The sequence below is a fragment of the Drosophila miranda genome, chromosome 4 (genome assembly GCF_003369915.1).
Source record: "Drosophila miranda strain MSH22 chromosome 4, D.miranda_PacBio2.1, whole genome shotgun sequence".
Lineage (NCBI taxonomy): Eukaryota > Metazoa > Arthropoda > Insecta > Diptera > Drosophilidae > Drosophila > Drosophila miranda.
The window spans coordinates 32,077,734-32,092,418 of record NC_046677.1 but is presented as its reverse complement, the minus strand read 5'-3'; the positions used below and the strand labels follow the sequence as shown (position 1 = coordinate 32,092,418).

At 49.1% G+C, this 14,685-nt stretch overlaps 1 protein-coding gene across 1 annotated transcript; it reads right to left on the bottom strand.

The window, feature by feature from the left end:
• Positions 1 to 9,940: 9,940 nt before the first annotated feature.
• LOC108164259 (glutamate receptor ionotropic, kainate 2) lies at positions 9,941 to 13,633 on the bottom strand. The gene is made up of 10 exons (XM_017299899.2): positions 13,447 to 13,633; positions 13,226 to 13,381; positions 13,084 to 13,146; positions 12,687 to 12,890; positions 12,407 to 12,618; positions 12,233 to 12,355; positions 11,933 to 12,175; positions 11,445 to 11,861; positions 10,340 to 11,392; positions 9,941 to 10,282 (listed from the first exon to the last, which is right to left on the bottom strand). The coding sequence occupies exons 1-10, from the start codon at positions 13,529 to 13,531 to the stop codon at positions 9,989 to 9,991; spliced, it is 2,850 nt and encodes a 949-aa protein (XP_017155388.1). The 5' UTR covers positions 13,532 to 13,633; the 3' UTR covers positions 9,941 to 9,988.
• Positions 13,634 to 14,685: the final 1,052 nt, after the last annotated feature.

The following is a 14,685-nucleotide window of genomic DNA, read 5'->3' as shown; positions in this document are numbered from 1 at the left end:
ATGGTAAAAGTTTTCAGCCGCATTTAGACAGTGATTTTCAAGAGAGTTCATCTCCTAAGGAAAGTCGGAAAAATTAGCTGCACTCTTGGATGTACGCGACGACTTCCTTCCTTTTTTCCTTTCTTGGTTCCCTCTTCCTTCGCTCTTCATTCCAACCCCCTGTCTATCACTTGATTAGCGCGTTAGGCGAAAACTTTCGCCGGATTTTACATGGCTTGTTGTGTTGTCTTGAACTTGTGTGCGTGTATCTCTGTGTGTAATGTAGCTATACGTGTGCTTGCGTCGCGGCAATTTGTTCGCTGTCACTTTGCACGCGGCTGCGACATAAATTTCGCTTTTGCCGACCCAATTTTCGGAGGCGGCTGCTGCTCCTGCTGCTTCTGCTGATGCTGCCGCTGCTACTGCTGCTGCACAACCGAAAAGCGTTGTCAAAACTTTGCAGTTGGCTTTTATTTACACGGAGAGAGAGGGGAACACGGATGAGAAGGACTGGGGTAAGGAGGTGAGGGTGAAAGTAACTAACCAAAAAAATGAAAACAAAAATAGACCATAAATAAAAACCACAAGCAGCACCAGAACCACCAGCAACAGCAACAGCAGCAGCAGCAGCGGCAGCAGCACGAGCAACAGCAGCAGCAGCAGCGGCAACACACAGAAAATAATGGAAAAAGTTAGTTTTGCATAACGCGCAGATCCCGAGCACACTTGAAAGTCTCCATAGATGCGGGGGGGGGGGGGGGGGCGATGGACAGGGTATTGCACAGGGTAAAGGGTTGTGGGCAGAAGCCTGGGCCTTGGTCTGGCTCTGAGTCTGGGTCTGGGTTTGGGCGCCCAGTGTGTGAACAGCATCCTGGCACCCTGCACCCTGCACCCTGCACCCGTCACCCGGGGACTAGAAGTTGAGCAAGAACAACAGCTGCTGGGGCCCCGTCCTGCTGCTGATTCTGGTCCTGGTCCTAGTCCCCGGAAACAATGCAGCAAGTAAAAAGGGGCTAACGGACCTCGATCCCCCAAAGTGTGTCTGTATGTGTGTGCCAGTGTGGCTGCAAGCTGTGGTTACGCTCCCACTCACACAGATGTGTAGTGGGTGCTTCTGCTCCTCCCAAGGTTAGGAGACTGGGCGTAGCAGTAGAGGAGGAGGAGTTTGCATATTTACTGCAGCTGCAGACAAAGTTGCACTTTTACTACCATCGAAGCAACTACGAATGAGCTGACGATGCGCCCGAACTTCCTGCCTCCTGGCTTCTGCTTCTGCTTCTGCTGGCCATCCCATAAACTGGTCCAAAATCGAAAGTTCCATTGAACTTCTCTGCTGCCATTCACTGGCTTTGGCCGTATTTGCCGATCCGAGCAATTGCTATCGCTATTTGCTCCTTCGTAAAATTGAAACCGGAGAAGGGCGAAGCTGGGTTCTGGTGGCTGGCTGATGTTGGAGTTTAATTCTGAATTATTCTACTAATTGAGCCACATTAGCCAGCCACTGAGATTTCAGGAAATTCCAGAAAATACTCCCCAAAGTTCAATTCTCCCAAATGTTCACAAATGTTTCTTTGCATGCGAAATTATAGTGAAAGCATCTTTCTTTGTAAAGCTTTCAGGAATTCTTAAATTAAATTGTTTCTGTTTCCATACAGTAACTGTGATCCTAGAAGCGCACTACTTAGTCAAAAGAGTTGCAATTATCCTGCAAATACAGGCCACTCGAGAAAAAGGACACTTAGAGCATTGAGCGGCTCGACCATAAAGTCATATATGTACATGGGTCGTATCGAACCTAAATCTATTAACACGTGTGGGATGCTTGCAGTAGGTGACGTTAGAAGGAATGAGTGTGGAACATCGTGGGTCATGACATATGTACACAAGGGGCCAAGCAGGGAGCGTATACTTTTTTAGTTGTACAATATTTTTAAATCACAAAGGAAATATCTGATTTACATCCATATAAACATATGGTTTCAGTGACATTTTTTAGGAAAAAACGTCGAAATTTTTGGACAAAAAAAATGTTGCTTATAAATTATAAAGGATATGTAAAAATTTTTACCAACTCCCTAAGATTTTTTCATTATTCAATTTTGAGCTTTCAATTTTTACATATAATTATTATTACCAAAGAATATCCGTAAGACTTAAAATTCAGAGATTTTGGTGGATATGTATAGGTTAGCCTTTGAGCAGTCCTAATTTTAATCTGCGGCTATTCTATTATAGTTTTCTCGGTCAGGAAAATAAATTCACTTCCCTGCTTCTAAGGTTTAAACATTTTTTTTGTTAATTATCATAAATGTATCACAAGAAATTACTTTGAAGAAAATGTTTTATTTTTGTGAGACAACGTAGAGAGAGTACGGAAAATAAAACACACATTACACAATTGAATCTAAGTAAAGAATTTTTGAAAAGTTGTAAGCCACAACCCATGTTTAACACTAGGTGTGGGCATACAGCTTATGCCTTATGACAGGGAATTGTTGTTAAAAAAAATTTGCATTTCAGATTCCAATCCAATTAAATGATATTTGTTTCCAAATTCGACTAGTTTTGGGCACACTATGTGGTGCTGGAGCTTGTGAACACTCGAGGATGAGCAGTATCATATTACTATTCATACTTCACTGAGAAAATTCAACCTACCACATTTTTGTGCCTTTTTTTAAGAAAAAATAACTTCAGCACAATTTCGATTCGGAATGAACTTTCTAGTAAAACCGAGTCTAAAAAGCCATTTACAGTCTCAGTTCAGCTAAGTTTTTAGCCAAGTTCTGGTCTTGAGAATCAGTAGCACTGCATTTTCAGATATTCACTGAAGATATTCACTTCTAAGAAATATGAGCCATGAATACGGACCTACAGGCATACGAACGTGTGTTTTTTGTATGTATATTTCACTAATTTCACATAAATTTATTCAAATCGTTGGCAATCTCTCACTTGGCACCCGACAGGGCATTAGGCATTAGGAACTTGTTTAATTATTTTGAAAGCGAATTACACAAAAATAATTTATTTATGGCTCCCAACTTTTCTGTGGAAATTCTAAGCAAAAACTTTGCACTTGCTCCCCAGGGAAGCAGCAGAGAAAGAGAAATAGAGATGGAGATGGAAATGTAGAGAAAGGAAGGACCAGAGGAAGGACTCTTGCTAATTGAATGCCACACAATAATTTGGCTGCTCCCGCACTTTATTCACTTTATTCATTGCCAGCAAACTGATTTGCATGTCGCCAGTGTCCGCAGTGCTCGCAGAGCCCGTCCGCACACTCACATATTCGCACGAATCTCTGGATGAGTGCGCTCAATGAATGGCCTGCCAGTTAGGGAACTTTTTGAGGCTGGGACTTAGTTGGTCAAAGCCAAAGCCAAAGCCAGGGTGAAGCTAGGTGCAAAACTGGCATTCAAGAGCCGCAATTCGCAATTCGGTCTCATTATTAGCGCTAAAGTAGGAGAGGCGAGCATGGGGCAAAGTAAAGCAAAGTAAAGTAAAGTAAACTCTGCGGAATTAAAATTTAAATAAATACCATACCAATGGCAGAGGGCAACGAGAGACCTTAACAAAAAGTTGTGTGCCAGCCAGCCGGCTGTCTGCTTTCCATTTCTCTACGAGTACTACTACTACTGCTACCAGCTGCTGACTGCTGCCTACTGCCTGCTGCCTGCTGCCTGGCTGGAAGAAGAAAGAAAGCACCAGGAAGCGGCTACACGAATTGCCACTTAAAAATTCAAAAGTTTTGTGGCTGGCGCATATGGCGGCATCGTGGCATAAGCAGCAGGAGCAGCAGCAGCATCCACCGGAAGTGGAAATGGAAATGGAGGCCCTAGAACGATGGCGAAACAATAACAAAATATGCCACGCTGCTCGGAGGCTTGGCGGCTCAGAGGCTCAGCGGCTGTTGGGGTTAGCCCAATACGCGGTCGCTTCGCGGTTTCATATGCCACGAGAAGAGAGACCTTAACCCGGATCGGATTCTGGATTCAGCAGCAGAAAATCTAATTTCAAATGGCGGCGCGACCGACTGTAGCATTAGCATGGGAAATTTCTTAACGCTCACGTATTTGATGGGAAAATATTTGCGCTGGCACAAATTTTCCTGCCAGGCATTAGCATGAAAGATGAGACGACCAGGCAGGCCATGGAATGTGGGTGGGAATAAGCGACAGAGCTCTCATACGGCCATGAACCATGTAATAGAAGGGAAAATAGTAATAGGGAAAAGCCAGAAGAGCAAAGGAAAATTGTTAAACAAGTGCTGAAGCCGAGGAGCCGCAAATTGACTTGGACGGGAGTCGGGAGTGCAAGGCAAGCACAGGGCACAAAATGCACTCATTGCCGGCTTCGTTTTGATTTCCGCAAGAAGTCAAAAGCTACGACCGCAGCCGCTTGTCTCTGACTCTCTGGTTTTTCGCCTCCGTCTTGTTATTTTTATTTTTCTTGGGTTTTCCCTTGTGTTCTTCTACTGGTACTGCTACTGGTACTGGTACTTGCCTGCTCTGTCACTCGAGTGCGACTCTTTCTGCAGCTGCACCACGGAAATGTATCCCGATTTTGCCCGAAAGCGGCGACAATGCCCCGCACACATCCACACACATCCACAAACACTCACTAAAGCGCACAGCCACTGGAAACTCCGGGTACGGTGCGGGTACGGGCACACACGTATACGTATACGGCGGGGGATGCGACACGAAAACAAAAACGAAAAACGAGCGCACGAAAATTGCTTTAAGAGCTTTACTTTAAAGCCGACGACGACAGAAGCCCGGAGACTGGACCGGACGCCCGGCTCTGATTTGGCCTGCAATCGAGGATCTGGGATAGGCGACGGATATAGCCCGTTCTAGCTCTACGACGGTGCTGCTGCGGTCGATTCGCAGTTGCAGTCGCAACAATTGCTAGTGGATATTGCTGCTGGTGTGCTTAGTGCCACATTTGAAGCGTCGGTCGCATCGCGGCCGAGGCAGCGCGCTGTGGGTTGCAGTTCAGTTTCCAGCTGCTGACCGCACGATTCAGAGGCAAAACGAAGACTGAAAGCGCTCAGTTGGCGCACTCGTTGTTATATACGCGAAGCCACCCCCGAGGACCACAGGACCAAAGCCGGAGCACAGGTCCTTCGTCTATGGTCGGCTAACAGAGGCACGACCATGTGGTGGTGCGTGGTGAATTGAGTGTCCTCTCGTGCGGCCTCAATGCGAACCCCGATTGAGTCGTTGCCAGTCACAGATAATGGTTACCGTGTGGATAGCACTTTATGAAGGGAGCGCGCAGTGCAACAGTTCTCTGCTAACTTCGAAAAGTCGATGCAGTGTCAAAGACCATGCATTCGATATCACATATTTGTTCTATGACTTTCAATGCAAGAGTTAACTTAGATTTACCTACTTTTACTAGACCAATAGTAACTACTGGTCGTGGTGTTAAATTAGATTCAGACGTAACATTCCCTGTTAAGTAACAGCCTGGGGCATAGCATTATCCGTGCTATAAAAACTTATCCGCTCTGACTGTTACGAAACGGTTAACACAAGACTGGCAGAAATGTTAAATAACAGATTTTCTCCGATTTCATGACATGGTTTGAGGCTGTTATGTTATCAACATTATTGCAATTGGGGTATCAGCCAACTAACAGTAGGACAGTTTTTTAACGGAACGGTTAACTTTGGTCTTCAGTTAAACTACAGCCAAATTGCTTCTCCGTTTTAATGGCATGTTGTAGGCTATTATGTTAATATCTAACATTAATGTGCAGCAGCCCAACAGTATGTAATCATGTTATCACCCATATCATCCCATATCATTCTTAATGCAAAAATAGAATTGTGCTATTTCCGAGTATTACATTTCTCTTTCCTCTTTTTCCACAGGTGTGGCTCTATAAAATACAATCAACCATCAAATGTCATTCGGTAAACAATTTAAAACCGCATAAATATCGCAATATTGCAGTCGTGGATCGGTGTGGTGGGGCGAAGGGAAATACAGCTCCATGGATGCAAGAAAAATGCTAAGAGTAGCGCATAAATAACAGTGCCACTATAAGAAGAGGGATCGTAGGGGGGCACGTATAGAATACACGGGTCACCAGCGACGACGAGAAATAAATTGTATTTAGTTGTACAATTTATGGCACCGGCTACCGCTAGGAGAGGGAGTAGCAAGAGGGGGGGTGGGATGGGGCATAGATAGGTAGGGGCTGCAGGCCAGCACATGCTTACATACACACACCCTTACACACACACACATGCATAATTCAATGCATGCTGCGAGGAGGGCATCACCGAAGGAACAGGCGGTGCATCTGGGGGAAGAGTAGCCCCGGGGGCTACGTCGATTCCGCTGTAGCGCACTTTTGGCGGCATGTCCTTTGTTTCACTTTGTTATTTTGTTATTTTCAAATTATTTATTGGCCAACGAGCGGACGAGCGGGGAAGCGGGGAAGCGGAGAAGCGGAGACGGAGCTGCAGCTTCTGTACCATCTCCCGTCTACAGCTGGAAGGATCCGCATCGAGTCGTGAGGACTCCGAGACTCCGCGTCCCGGGCTTGAGCCCGGAGTCTAAAGCCCGGAGTCCGGGGCTAATGTGTAATTCAATAGAGTAAGTAATGTGCATCAATTTTCAGCTCAATAACGCATGGAATACAAATGTGAAACATGTGCAAATATGTGCGATGCGAGAGCTCGCTCGTTCGCTCAGAGACACAGACAAACATCCGCAGAAATAAATATCTAATAGCGCTATATACCCTCCTCCATCGTCCTTCGCCCTTGAACGCCCAGGGACTGCGAGGGAAGGCGAGTGCGAGTGCGAGTGCGGGTTCGACATTGTGTGACGCGTTTCCGTTTCCGTCTTGCGGTTCAATGTTGTTTGTTCTTTGCTCTTTGCTCTTTGCTTTTTGCTCTCTCTCTCTCTCTCTCTCTCTCTTTCTAGCTACCACTGGCCCAGCCACTGCCTCGCAGCTAGAAGCTCCCTTTTGTCTGCGTTTATTTGTTTTTGGTATTGTCATTGCCCCACCACCACTGCCCCCACACCCCACTACTTTTTGCAAGAAAAATTGCAATGGTTTGGCAATTGTTTTTCTTTTTAAATGTGCAGCCAGCGATCGTGCGTGAATTTCTCTCTCCCTCTGTGACGCTGTGAGTAATGTGAGACCTTCAATTGCGTGGAAAATTGAATTTTGCGGCAAATGCCTGAAATTTATGAGCAGTTATGCAACACAGCAGATGGGCGGCTCTCGAAGGAGATGGCGATATAGGGATATAGCGATATAGAGAGCAGTCCGCCATTTGCATAGCTGCGTTTTATTTGTCCACCGCACGCACAGACACAGGCACAGACACAGACACAGACACAAGCGCAGCAGCTGCTGGCCACTTAGTGCAAACAAATGGGGGGAACCAAACAGGCCGGCAGCACTTCCACTTCCATTTCGGCCCCAGTCTATCGTTGGACACGGCCAAGATGCCTGCTTGCAGTCAAGTGCATTGTGGCAAGCAAATAAACAAACAATGCAACGGCCAGAGCGGAGCAGCAGGCCCTGCAACTGCGACTGCAACTCGTGACAGGGCACGCAACAAACTCAAGGACTGGTTTCCTCAAAGTACACAGTACACAGTCTTCGAGAGGGTGGTACACATGCCCACGTCCGTGCCCCATCTGACTCTTGGGCCGCTTTCAGCCTTGGGATTTTTTTCAATTTCAATTTCATGCACGATTGCTACCAGGTTTGCGGTCTTCCTTAATCGGTTCCTGCGGTTATTGGATGCCAGAATTGTGACAAGCCCAAAGGAAATGTCCGCTTCTTGAAGCGATCCATCAAATAACCCTGTTTGCCTTTCAATGTTGCATGTTCCCCATGCGATAAATCCCTGCTGCCTCTTGCCCCACGCTCTGAAGAGACTGCGGTACGTGCTGTAAGTGGCAATTGCCACAACATAGTGTATGTGGAAGGAGCCCTCGTTCCCTCTCGCTGGCTGTTAATTAAAAATGTTGCCAGCAATTTCCTTTACAAGTTAGCCCCGACTTGAGGATAGCCCCCAAGATTTATACCAGCTAATGGGTCGCTTGTCTGCCTCTGCCTCTGCCTCTGCCTCTGCCGTGCGGTCGGCCACAAGAATTTCAATTTGCCCAAGAAATTGCGGCCGCCAAGTCGCCCCCCAAGCCCAAGAGTGGCGCCCCAGAAGGTGGCTCTATGCTCCCTGCGCCTTTCTTTGCCACGTGTGTGGTCGTGTGTGTCTGTCCTATTGGCTCCTGTCAGACGAAAAGGGTCGAACGATTGCCCTCATGGTCTTCAGCTCCAGTTGGCAGCTAATCCGGCCATTTCCTTGACTTTGGCTTCGGCTTCAGCTTCGACCACAATTTACACCACGGCTGCAGCTCATAAATTTCCCAGAGTGGAAAATTGCTCAATTTATAACATTGCAAGGTGTTGATTGCACTCGATTCCATTCGAAAGTTGCCAACTGATTGGACTCCCTGTGCAGCCATACAAACGGACAGGAATGGGGTAAACCCAAGATCCGCTGATAGATATCCCAGGGGAGGGCTTCGGCATCGGCATCGGCATCGGCATCTCCCATCCCCCATCCACCATCCGCTTATTAATTTGTTTATGCGACTCTAATCGCTCACACCCAATCCGAGACGCAATCCCCATCGAGGCCCCAGCTCTAATCCTGGTAAAAACCGCAGATCAGAACCGAAAGCAAACTTGACATTCCACTCATGTCGTTGCCTGTCCCTCTGCCTGTCGCATCCTAGTCCCACTTTCCCTCTCTCCCTCTCTCTCTCTCTCTGTCCGACAGTCCACAACAAATGTTCGAAAAATTTGTTAACATCAAAAAGTACATTAAAGGCTCAAGGAATGCGCTTTCGTGCGGAAATTGCTTACGTGCGTGGCATTAACAAATGACATGCCGCATGCCGCATGCTGCTCCGCATAAGCCGCCGTATAAGACTCGTTCTTTGGGGGTGCGTCCTGCTGCAGACAGCATCCACGCTGTGGAACGTGTCGCCCTGTCGCTTTGTCGTCGGTGCCTCAGCCATTGGCCATCGGTGGTGGATTCGCGCCGCTCTTTGCCTTCTGCGCATGCTGCCGACGGCAACAAGTGTGGTGTGTTTTCCACATGGACTCTGCCATTCAGCGGCTCTGTTGGTGGCAACAGTGGAGTGGAGACTTTTCCTCCAGCCCTCCTCCTGTCTCCGGCAACTACTCGAATGATGGCTCACGTAGCAGGCAAGCAGCAGTAGCCAAAGTTGAAGCCACTTCACAACAAAATAATTAAAAATTGAACACACACAGAGGACTGACACGGATAAATGACACTCGTTCGCCATGGAATGCAATGCGATCCCCAATGCAGAGCTCCCCTTAGCCAGAGCTACAGCACAGCACCATCTCCTGCCACATCTCTGACTCCTGCCACAGCACGACACGCTGTCAGCAGTCATCTTCTGGTTGCTTTTCCCTCCTCGCAGCTGATGCTCATTTTACACACGAAACCAACAAAGGCCAAAGGCCACAGGCCACCAGGCAGCACGAACTCTGCAATCACCCAGCAGGAGATCCTGCCGTCTGCTCATCCTTGCAGTATCATCTCGCCTGCAGCTGCTTAAATAATTTTCGCGTTGGGGAGGCGTCGTCGGTTGCTGGGATATAAAATGTCAATAAGCTCCAATAACGCAATTGACAAGCTGAGACGGCAGCCGATGAGGCAACCCACTTCCTGGCAGCTCCACTGTGGCAACAATAAACGGGAATGACGCTCGAATAAAGTTGGGGGCAAGGGTTATGGCAGGGACAGTGGCAGTGGCAGTGGCAGTGGCCATCCAGCCGTGTATTAACTTCCAGCATCCAGCATCGACATCTCCCGTTGCCCCAGGACCAAAGTCACATCCAGGACGAAGTAATTTCAAGCTTAAAGAAGCTCAAAATTGATTACGGAGCAAATGATGGGCACAGTTTTTATTGCAAAAAACAGAACTCGAAACTTCAGAGGCGCGCCTCCTGTTGCTGTTGCTGTTGGCTCATCTTCTTATTCGTGTTCCGGGTGTTCGAGGAGGAGGAGGAGGATCCGCCCGTCGGGAGTTCACACATCTCCTCCGAGGAGCGGCCAAGGACAATGCGCCTGCCTGACTTTGGTGTGCGTTCCAGGGATTTCTCCAGGGAGGGACGTGGCGTGGTTCGCAAACTGGAGACGGGAGTGCCGGCTGTGATGGGCTTCTTGTTGTTCCACACGCAGAGCACGAACCTAATCTCCTTCTTGAATGCCACCTTGAATGTGAGCTGTGGACGGAGCAAGTGAGACAGACAGAAGGGAATAGAGGGAATACTACTACTCACCCGCTCCTCGAGTGCCACCTGCTGCACGTAGACAAGGAACTCGGTGATGCCGATAAGGAAGGCTATCAGGAGGCCAATGTACAGGGTGTAGAATATCCCACGCAGCTCCTCGAATGTCATGTCGGGTGTGGCATCCGGATCGGGCTCTTCGAAGCAGGAGGCATTCGGGTTTTTCCACCACTTCTGCTTCAAGTCGTAGAGCTGCCCGCGCTCACTCAGGTGGAGGATGGCCACGCTGAGGTTGGAGCGGTACTCGGCCCCAAAGGGCACTGCTATGGCGTAGTGCTTCTCCCCGAATTTCTCTCCGACGGAGCGCAGGTCGCAGTGCTGCTCGCGATGGTACTCCAGGGTCGTCGTCTCCATGAGGAACATGTAGTCGCCGCGGTTCTTCTGCACCCGATCCACGCCTTCGGCATTGTCCTTGGTGTAGGCCGAGGGATCGTCATTGTTCATAAGGTTAAAGGCCAGGCGGTAGGTGGTCTCGTTGGAGTCGGCCAGGAGGTTGTAGGTGCTTCCTCCGTAGATGGTTCCGAAATGCACCTCCTTCTGGCCGCTCAGATCCTTCAGATTGGCGATGCTCCCCTCCATCTTGGAGCTGGTGAGGAAGGCGGCCAGATTGGCGGTATAGGAGTTGGCTATGATGATAGCAAAGATCCACCACGTGGCCTCGAACATCCGCACCTGTGGACTTCTCGGCAGGATGTCGCACCCAGCTGTCATGATGGAGGCCACCGTCAGCCAGAAGGTGTTGTGCAGATGCCACTGATTCTCGAGCACTTCCGGGTCCCGGTTGCAGGGATGCGGATTCTCCCACTCCGTCTTCGCAATGCGCGCCATGATGGCTTTCAGGAAGGTCATCACGAACACCGATATCAGTATCCAGATCCACACCTCGCCCCCAAAAGGTTGCAGATAGGCATCCAAGGCTTTCACCTTGTGGGGACTCTTGTACGCGAGGATGCTGACTCCAAGCTGCATGAAGGGCACCGTGAAGTCCACTGCGGTTCTCCGAGCCTGAGTGATGGTCAGGTCACAGATGCCCATGTGAGCGTCCTGGGGAGGAAGTCATCTTTGAGCATTGCAAATAGGCAGCGATTGAACTCACATTATTGATGATCTCTCCGATGATGCCGTTCCACTGTTTCGTGTCCTTGTCCTGCTTTCCGTACTGCTGATCAGCCACCGGCACAAACTGGTACTCGAAGCCCACCTCCTCGGCGATGGCACCAATCAGGTCCACTGCATAGCCCTGGTAGATGGCATTGCCCGTGAGATTCAGCTCCACCGCCGTTTCGTTGTACGAGAAGTAGGGTGGTCCAATGCGAGTGGCCACGCGGTAGATAATCTTCTTCTGCACCTTGGCATCCACATTGCGCTGCGTTATCTGCCCCCGCGGGTCCCACACGGCGATTCCGATGCCGTCCAGGGGATCGTACACCTCGATGTTGAAGGTTATCCGCTGTCCCTCGTCGTCAAACTGAAGGCTGGTGGTGCGAAAGTTGGTGTTGTTCATGCCGGAAGTCTGCCGGAAGATACCTCAGAGATTGCCAAGTGTTCTGGGCCATCGGTGCGGCTCTGATTACAGACACTTACCCCCTTCATCAGGCGCATCAGGTAGCGGCCCATTTGCCAGGTGCGACCTCCGGCGGCCGCAAAGTCGCAGCTCATCCGAGGTACCCCCATCCGGTCGGGGTAGAAGTAGCTGGCATTCCGCCACGACTGCGAGAACAGCTGCAGTGCATCGTGGATCAGGTCGTGGAGGAGAGTGCGGGGGGAATCATTCGTCTCAAAGACGACATTGTCTCGCTGCGTAACGTAGCCATAAGGCAGGGAGTACTGGAAGGGAACCGAACTCTGAAGAAAGGGCCATCCAATAGAGGATAATGGACTCACGGATGGTGGTTCTGGAGTAAGCAGCAGTCGCGCGGCGGTTATGTTCACCGCAAAGGATTCGTTTGCCGCGGAGAGCTCTTCCAGATGATCCGTGTATGTCTCCAGATTGGTAAGGAATATGTGCTGCAAGGATGCGAGGTCAATCAATAAGCAAGCACATCTAAAGGTACTTACATTGAATTGCCCCGTCAGACCAAACTCGGAGGAAGCATTTAGTAGCTCCACCAGCATCCCAGGAGGACAGTCGAGTACCACGCGTCGTTCGCCCCTGATGCTTTTCCACATGACGCGGTAATCGTCGTCCTGCTGGAACTTTCGTACGCGCACCACATCATTGTGGACTTCCCGTAGCTGCAGTAGATCCTGCAAGCGAGCAGAAGCCTTCACTGGAGGATCCAAGTATTGTGATTAATAAAATAAAAAGAGCAATCCATAAAAGTCATACTGTACGTACCGTCACTCGAATCGTAGACAATAGTGAACTTGCGCCAGCCAAAGTTCTGCACAATGTCCGCATAGGCCTTGGACAGTATCACCTGCGAGGGATACAGGTTAAGGGTCATCTGATGGTTGGGTCTCTCTGCCACATGCTCCTCGTCGGCCACATCGAACTCGATGTGGGGTATACCCGTGTTGTTGCAGACCAACGCAACGATATCTACGGAAAAAAAAGAGAGAGATGGATTTTTAGATGGACTGTATCTCTCTCTGTTGTCAAACAAATCGAACAGATGCGAACGCTTTCCCCCATTCGCTGGTGCCACAGATTCGTCGAGAAGCTTTCGGTCTTCGGTGTTCTATTTTGCTTTCATCTTCTACACAAGATCTGCGTCCCTCCCTGGAATGCTTACCGCTCACCGCCTTTGAACTTGGTCCGAAAATAGCCGCGACACCATTATCTATGAGATCGCAAGCTGAAAGCGAAATCGAAATTGAAAATTCACTCGAATAGAATGCGAATATTCCACATGGTTCCCGTGTAGATTCACTCACCCTGCTCCTGCATTGTCACACTCCCATCCTCGGGCTTCAGGCGTTTTATCAGTGGATACAAACGGAAGGTCTGCTCCGACTCTGGACCATTGATGGCACTCACCACCGCCATGAACTCCTTCTCCAGCTCCAGTTCATCGTCGTAGAAGAAGGCACCTGCCGGAAGAAGTGCTCTCTAAAAAGGATTTCCATCATCCCCCAGTGCGATGGCTATCTCTTACCAATGTTGATTTGTTGCTGCAGGCTGTCGCACACGAAAAATGCACTCCACATGCAGCAGAGCAGAACTATGCGGTGCGTCCACATTCCTTTTCACGAGAGCTTTTCCTCTGGAATTTTCTTGCGGCTTGCAGAGCTATTTCCGGAATATTTCGTGTTCGCTTTTCACTTGAAACGCACCCGTCGGCAATTCCACGGCAACTGAGGGGAGAAGCTCTCTTTTCGTTCCGTTGGAGATCGCCGATGCAGAGGCAGATGGAGAATCCCCGATCAGCTGATTGGAAAAGCTCCCGACATCTGTTGACCTGCTCAATCGTCTACCCATCAGGTGATTGCTGCGGTAGATTATGTGACCAGAAAGAAAACTCTCCCCTTGGAAGGCTGTCCATCAGGAGCCACCAACAAAGCGATTAGCTCCCCAGGGAGCCCCACTGCCCCATGGAGCCGGACACAGTTCAATCAGCCGCAGACTTTTACACACGGATGGAGCTGCTTGCTGCCTTTTTTTTCCCTTCTCCATTGAAAAGCGATGAGGTGTCAATTTTTCATGGCAGGCTGGTTGCTGCCAGAGGCAGACCTGGCAATAAGACGACAGCAAACGCCTCGCAGTCATCATCGGTGGTGTTCCTATCGGGGGATTTGCATAAAAGGAACATTCGGCATTCAGCCATGCATACTTTTAATGGATGGAAGGAGCAGGGGATGGGACACACAACATGGAAGTAACAATATGGCCGCTGGTGTCATTTTAGCCTTTGCCTCTGTTTGCTCAAAGGATTTTGCCGATGCCAAACACGTTTCGTGCTTTAGCCTGCACCTTTTTGTCGAAATTTGAATAATTCCCCACCATCTCCATCCTATGCCCAAACAAGGTAACAGACGAGCAGGGCAGGAGCAGGAGCGAGAGTTAGAAGATGGACCCACAGCTAAGCCGTTAATATTCATTTGCTGGGGGGGATGGAGGCGGGATATGCCCCCGATTTCAATATGCCTCCAGCCGGGCGGCTGATGATGATAAATGCTCGCAGGCAACGTCCAAGGCAACTATTTCTCCGAATTGAATATTCACCATTAGTAGCAGCTAATGCCATAATCTGGCGCAGGGTGGGTGGACGCACGCTTTCTTTTTCGATTAAAACTTTTCCACATGGAATTTTCTGCGAGTAATGAAGTCAGAAAAGAAGAGAGAAGAAAACTAAACCGAGAGCGGGCATAAAAAATGGCAAGAGCAAAGCTCTTAC

Excerpts from the sequence above, each read along its gene's own strand:
- LOC108164259 (XM_017299899.2), bottom strand. The coding sequence starts at position 13,531 with ATGTGGACGCACCGCATAGTTCTGCTCTGCTGCATGTGGAGTGCATTT. Across the intron at positions 13,147-13,225 it reads TGTGACAATGCAGGAGCAGG|CTTGCGATCTCATAGATAAT; the intron begins GTGAGTGAATCT and ends TTTCGCTTTCAG. Across the intron at positions 12,176-12,232 it reads TTACTCCAGAACCACCATCC|TACTCCCTGCCTTATGGCTA; the intron begins GTGAGTCCATTA and ends GTTCCCTTCCAG.